Here is a 6,551-nt window from a genome sequence, read left to right as displayed (position 1 = left end):
CGATGGTAACTATACATGCCTCGTATATGTTTATTTACCTTGTTCCTGGACGGCGTTCCTCCCAGGCCTTCAAAGTCAATTGATTTTGGTTAATTTCTCGCCCCGGACCACGTGACCCAAAAACGATTGACCGCGGCGAAATATTGAGACCTAAGAACTAGGCTATATGCTTATAGTTTTTCTATTAAGAGCATCTGTCAATGATAGAGGATCAACAGGGCTACGAAATTAAAAACATTTGTTTTAGTGGATGGAGTACAATTAATCTCAAGGAGGAAAATTCTTCCAGAAATTTGCCTACTCTTTCCGTGTTCCCACAGAATGTCAAAACAGTTTCAATCGCCTCTGAAAAGAGGTAAATAGCATTTACAAGACATATACGTGCCATGTAGTCGCTATAGAAACCAATTTAAGATTGTTAGTGTTACTGTCTTTACCCATTTGGATAAAGTGCTTTATTCTGTCTATGTAAACTCAATTGATTGTCAGCTTTATTACCTGTATGAAGATATTCTAGTCCTTGTGTTAATTGTTCAAATACGCCAAGTTTATTTTGACATCAGGGCATGATACGAACGTTGATTTGTGACAGGATCTGGCAGATTATTCAAACACGACGCTATTATACATGCTATTTTGCACATTTTCTTGTGAACTTCAATATGCATTTTTGTAGTTATATTAGTTATTGTTGTTTTTTTGTGTGATAAATATAAACTTCCCATTACTGGTATCTTGAGGTCGTTCCAAAGGCGGCTCTTTAAGCTTGACGTTTTTTTTTTTTCTTCTATTCCTTGCTAAATATATCATCTATGCTAATTTCCTGCTCCTCCTTTCTTAAGTATCTGCATTTGGACAAATCGCTCCAATTTTCTCCAGACTTTTCTTGTTGCGACTTCTGAGTGACTTCTCCCTCCCTCAAGGGTGGAAGGCCGGTGCCCCGGGAGATTCTCCGAGTCCTGCCATGGGCAACACTTAATCTTCGACCCCCGAGGTAATCCGGCAGAGCATCGAAGACCACTTCAGCATCGTGCAGATCGTACCGGCCGGGTGAACCAGCCATCGGGCTGCCTCTCCGATCTCCAATGCTGCCTTTCCTCTGCCACGAATACTGAGGTGTACTAAGACTCGTCTTCCGCGGTTCGTTCGGGCTCGGAACCAACGAAAACTCCTCGGCAACGCTCGTCCTTAGCCGTCCTCTACCACTATCACCTTTCTGTTGAGTTTTAGAAGTTCTACGCGTTGTGCTCGCATCAGTGTAACAGCTGTCAGAGTTTATTACAAATCTACCACGAAATGCATCACTCGTCGACCTTTTTCTTTCGCCTTGATCCCGAGGTTCTTTAGCAAAACGTTCCTCAAAACGTTTTTGTTCATTTTCAGCTCGCGTAATGCGCCTGTGAGGATATTTATCTTGTTCAATCTCAGGAAACTCCGTTCTGTTTTGTGTGCGCGCGTTAAGCTCACTTTGCCAATCACCAATCTGTTGTGAACTCTTTGTTTGCTCGGCAACATCTTTAACTTTGCCTCCTGCTTTTTCAAGCTCTTTGCCTGCGGGCTCGTCATCTAAAACGTCTTTGGGTTTTTTTGCATCATGCAGGTGAAAAGATGGCGGATAACTTCCACTTCGTCTCCTTGGAATAGCATCTTCACCTGAATTTCTTTCTCCGCCGCGTGCATGTAAATCTCGCTCTAAACCGACTTCTTTCCTGTCTTCAGATGGAACAGAACTCACTGTTGTTCTCCGGGGGTTCCTTTGAGGCTGCTCGATCAAAGATGGAACATATTGACCGTAGTTTCCTTTCGATACTTTTAACTCCCTTTGCAAACCGTGTAAAATTTCCTTAAGCTCGCGAGTTTCATTCTTGATTCGTTTGTTTGACAACTTGTGCGAAGTGTTAATAGCTTGTAACTTCTGCTTTAGTTCATTGTCAACCTGGGATATTTGCGAGACTCGCGATGTGGAAGCGAGGATATTACGTTCTTCGAAGGACCTTGAAATCTTCCTGTGATCTCTACTCATAGTGCTTTGCTTTCCACTTAGTTAAAGTTTTACAGCCTTATTTCAAGACATCTAAAAACAAGAACACAAGAACCTTTGATCGACGGCTCTCAGTAAATCCTAACTTCTTTCGTAACTATAACACAGGTCCCATTAAAGAGAACCTCCAATTTGATCAACAACTTGGTTCACACAGTTTTCAATACTTAACAAGAAAAACACAAACGTTAAAATTATACATGTTGTGAAAAGATTAGTTTTGTACTGTTCGGCACAATGAAAACCTAGGAGTTTCTCACAAAACCCAATATTTAGATTAATATTTGAATCGTCTCAGATGATTACAAAGCCAACTTCTCATGCACTTTAATTTAAATCTGGAGTCACGAAAGTGTTTAGTAACAAACACGAAATTTAGTTTTCAAGGACTTCTCATTATATAATAGCAGAAGCAAGTTACATTTGCTGGCATGAGCAACTAAGTGCTTTCAAGAAGTTTTCGTTTATGGAACAAATATTATAATTTAAAAAGTCCTTGACGACCGTGTTTTTCGCGAAAATAGACCTGTCATAGTTATAAACACACAAGTGCTCTTACTGTCATAAAGATCCTTAAAACGTTCTTAGATTTACTGTGTTGAAATATGATTAGTATAACTTCTGTGGTCTTTATTAATTCCCAGCTGGCAATAAAATAACACCGAAACTACTAAAAGGGTTAAAAGATCTACTATCGTGTGCATGCTTTAATTAATCTGTTTTTATCCTATCCGCGAAGCGCATTATTAGCAGAGATTTTAATAAACACTGTTGACTTTGTTAGGCTCTGTTTGCGTCGAGTTCATGCGTCACGCTACGGTTAATATTATGAAAAGTGTTTTGCATATGTGTGTGGTATGAATACATTGTCAGTACTTGGACTTTGTAGAAGCGAGCATTTGGTATGGGATTAGTCGGGTTTTACGGAGTTGCGGTGGCCTCCTGGTAAGGGTGCTCACTTCCGGATCGAGCGGTCCGGACTCGAGCTGGCTGGCTGGCATTGTGTTCTGTTCATGGGCAAGATACTTTACTCTCACAGTGCCTCTTTCCACCCTGGTGTATAAATGAGTACCGGCGAATTTAATGCTGGGGGGTGACCCTGCCATGGACTAGCATCCCATCCAGGGGCGAGTAGAAGTACTTCTAGTCGCTTGTGCATGCTGCAGAAACTGGGATAAGCTCCAGCCTAATGGGGCACTTGGCTCGTGTACAGACTAGACGGGTTTTAAAGGATGTACTCTGGAATTCTAAAATCTAAGAATAAAGACCACCAAGAGAAAATTCATGAGGGGACATTTTCTCATGAGAACACCTAAATATTGTATTCCTTAGTTTTCATGGAGGCTATATCTGCAGATCTTTTTTTCTTCATTGCCCAACTATAATCCAATTTCATTTTCACAGATCTTCACTCGTCGTTGCTAAGCACAGACACTAGCATCTAACAGGTAAAACAAGATTGGAAAAACTCAATAGTTACAAGTCATTATCTCTATTCCGCGCGCCGAGTGTATGTATTGGATAGCCAATTTTAAGGAAAAATAAGGTCATAAATGAACGAATTAAAACGGCTGTAATACAACAATTACCATCTTCTCAAGAGACCAGTCTTTCCGTAAATGTGCTAATCCAATGACATCATGACTGTCGTCTCCCCAGATTCCCAACGGCCTGGTTGGGGCCGCGGGCGAGAGGTATGGAAACAAAACTGTTGTAAGGCATCTCTTTTTCCGATTTAGAGGATTTATTATCAAATGTATTTCACTAACAAAGGGGTTTTTTAATGCGAACATCTAGTCAGGCCAAGAAATTGCAAATAACCTTTTAAATGAAGGAATAAGAGCTTGAAAAAAAACTAAACTGAAATAAAATGAAATTCTGTTAATACAGTCGAACCTCCAAGAACAGCCACCTCTCTACAACCTGGCCACTTTTTTTGGTCCCGGAAGACAGTCAATACATTCACTCTTTTTGTAACCTCTCTATAACGGCCACCTCTCCACAACGGGAACGGCCACTAAAACGCGTCCCGACTGTTAAAATAACCTCTGGACAACGGCCACATGTTAATCAATGACTGACGAATAGTGTTTACTCTGAGTGCATACCAAAACCCCATTTTTTTATCGTAAAAGGTTACCAATCTTGATCCCCAGCACGCGTCGTTGGTCTCTATATCTGTTTTATGGATATAGTTTGTCTGTGTGACGCAGGAGTGACGTATTTAATTGGTAAAATAAGAGTTTTTTTTTTTGAGAAAAGATATGTTGCACCCTAGCCAGCGTAGCAAGCGTTTCTGTGGGGTTCGGGAGCAAAGAATTACAGCGCGAAAAATGGAGCGACCATTTTCCGCGGAGACAAAACACCGAAAATCCCGTTCCCCCGTCTTTCTTTGCTTCCAACCCCCACGGAAACGCTTGCTACGTAGGCTAGTTGAACCCCTGAAAGAAAACAGGTGTCATGTTACACCCCTACCCACAACGGCCACTTTCTTCTGTTCACAAGGTGACCGTTGTGGATAGGTTCGACTGTAGAGACGAAACATGATTGTTTTAATTAGAGGTGTAGTCCTGTACAGCCATCATTCAGTGCCTGTTGTCGTGTACTTGACAACCTCAACACTTTTTTTAGAAAGACAAAAGGAAGCTCTCGCTTAGTAATCCAGTGTATTTACCTCGGCTTGAAGTACTGTCTTTATAGGCCCAATCAAAGGAACTGCTGGGGTTCCTAAGTTTGACCCTGGAGTTGATCCACAAACAAACGCAAATCTCGTTAATGCGTCGTCTTGACCAAAATAATAAATTAAACAAGAAAATTAAGCAGCTTACAGAGCGAGTTGACAACGGTCTATTAACGCTCAACAAACCGTCAAAAAAACAAAATTCCATCAGAAAGTTTTCCAGTGAGTGTTAAGGGTCGTTTGAGAGTGATTTACAGAATACCAGAAATTGAAACTAACAGTTGACTGGGAGCTCGTGCAATACGGTTTTTTTTCAGAATGTCTTTTCATACAATAACGGATATGGGGCCTCCAAGAATTTACTCTGTGGTAGCAGCGCGAAGCGCGGCTCTGAAGATTAAGCAACTCTCGTCGACTCTTTTTACGGAGCGAAGAAAAAGACAAGACAAAGGAGATTTTGCTGTAACGTTCTTCGACGATCCAACAAACCCACTGGAAACGATGAAACCACCCAGACAAGAAGAACAACATGGAATACGGCGATCTGTAGCAGTAACCCCAACGTTTTCGCGCGGTTCTGTTGAACAGTCCGTTCAGAAATCAGAGTCGCATAACAGCAACCGTTCAGAGCCGGGGGAAGTAAATCGAAGAAGACGATCAGTTGCGACTTTCTCCAGCGGGTTTAGTGATCCCCTCGTAGATTCAGAGTTGGAAAACGCGTCTCAAGTGTCTAGAAAAGGAGATGAAAGCCCCAGACATCGAAGAAGACGGCATACGACAGTAGCGCGGCCTCCTACAACTATTGCCGTCGGATACGAACGTCCCCCAGAACCAGGGTTATATAATACCTACCGCCTAGAGCCAGTCAAGAAATTTGAGCATTGGAAAGTTACAGAGATCATTAAAAAAACCTTCGAGGAGCACTTGATGGGGGAAAACTACGATCAAGATGTTTGCCATCACATGAGTAAAATCCTGGCAGACTTGATTAAGGAACAGGTTAAATCTCTGCAATTTTCCAGGTATAAAATAATCAGTGTTGTTTCCATTGGCCAGAGGCGAGGTCAGAGTGTTACGATGGCGAGCCGTTCTGTTTGGGATCCAAGGTTTGATACATATGCTCAGTATTCCTTTGAGAGAGAAGATATATTTGCTATTGGTATCGTATATGGTGTATACTTCGAGTAACTGAATTTGAAATGGGTGATCAGGTACATGCACTTAGCTATAGACCTTTGCTTAAGACCTCGCCTAAACTTTGATGTTCTAAATTACTGTGACCTTGTTGCTACTAAGGTATTCAGCTGATACCATGTCATGGACGTTAGAGATAATTAACGGCTAGTCAGATAAACACAGTATTGTCGCCTAAAACATTATGATATTAGCTCTTAGTATCATAGTAAAATCAATTGTATCTTTTAGAACGTAAGTTTTTTGCCTCATCTGACTCAAATACCTTTTAGGACAAACATAAGTTAATGACTTTTAGCTAGGAAAATCAAGTGAACTTTTTCATTTGATAGTAAGGAGAAGATATATACAATTATTTCAAAGATAAAAGACGGCTAAGTTGTCACGTTGTTATAAAGGATTAATTTGTAAAACACATTAGCACCATTTTGATTAAAACCAGTTCAGCACCTTATTACATTAAAGGATGAAGTCTTTTGTTTTGTTGTCAACAGTACACTGTAATCCTGTCTCGTTTTGCAGAACATAATCTGAGCAGAATAATTTTATTAATGTTGTTGACAGAGTGACTTTGAATAGATTAACACGGCTCGGTAAGTTTGATTCAATGATCTCTGGAGTTTGAAAAGTTTAACC

At 40.8% G+C, this 6,551-nt stretch overlaps 2 protein-coding genes across 2 annotated transcripts; one reads left to right on the top strand and one right to left on the bottom strand.

Annotated features, from left to right (window-relative positions):
* Positions 1-415: 415 nt before the first annotated feature.
* Positions 416-2,105, bottom strand: LOC110053673 (uncharacterized). Its single transcript, XM_020759933.2, has one exon. It carries the CDS (start codon positions 2,021-2,023, stop codon positions 788-790), a length of 1,236 nt encoding a protein of 411 aa, XP_020615592.2. The 5' UTR covers positions 2,024-2,105; the 3' UTR covers positions 416-787.
* A 2,726-nt stretch (positions 2,106-4,831) lies between these two features.
* Positions 4,832-6,379, top strand: LOC110053677 (uncharacterized). Its single transcript, XM_020759937.2, has one exon. The coding sequence runs from the start codon at positions 5,040-5,042 to the stop codon at positions 5,907-5,909; it is 870 nt and encodes a 289-aa protein (XP_020615596.2). The 5' UTR covers positions 4,832-5,039; the 3' UTR covers positions 5,910-6,379.
* The last annotated feature ends 172 nt before the right edge of the window (positions 6,380-6,551 follow it).

The sequence above is a fragment of the Orbicella faveolata genome, unplaced genomic scaffold (assembly GCF_042242905.1).
Source record: "Orbicella faveolata isolate gen_17 unplaced genomic scaffold, um_ofav_v1 contig_14, whole genome shotgun sequence".
NCBI classification, from domain to species: Eukaryota; Metazoa; Cnidaria; class Anthozoa; order Scleractinia; family Merulinidae; genus Orbicella; species Orbicella faveolata.
The sequence above is the reverse complement of the archived record's forward strand: the minus strand, read 5'-3'. Positions and strand labels throughout refer to the sequence as shown.

Excerpts from the sequence above, each read along its gene's own strand:
- LOC110053673 (XM_020759933.2), bottom strand. The coding sequence starts at position 2,023 with ATGAGTAGAGATCACAGGAAGATTTCAAGGTCCTTCGAAGAACGTAAT.
- LOC110053677 (XM_020759937.2), top strand. The coding sequence starts at position 5,040 with ATGTCTTTTCATACAATAACGGATATGGGGCCTCCAAGAATTTACTCT.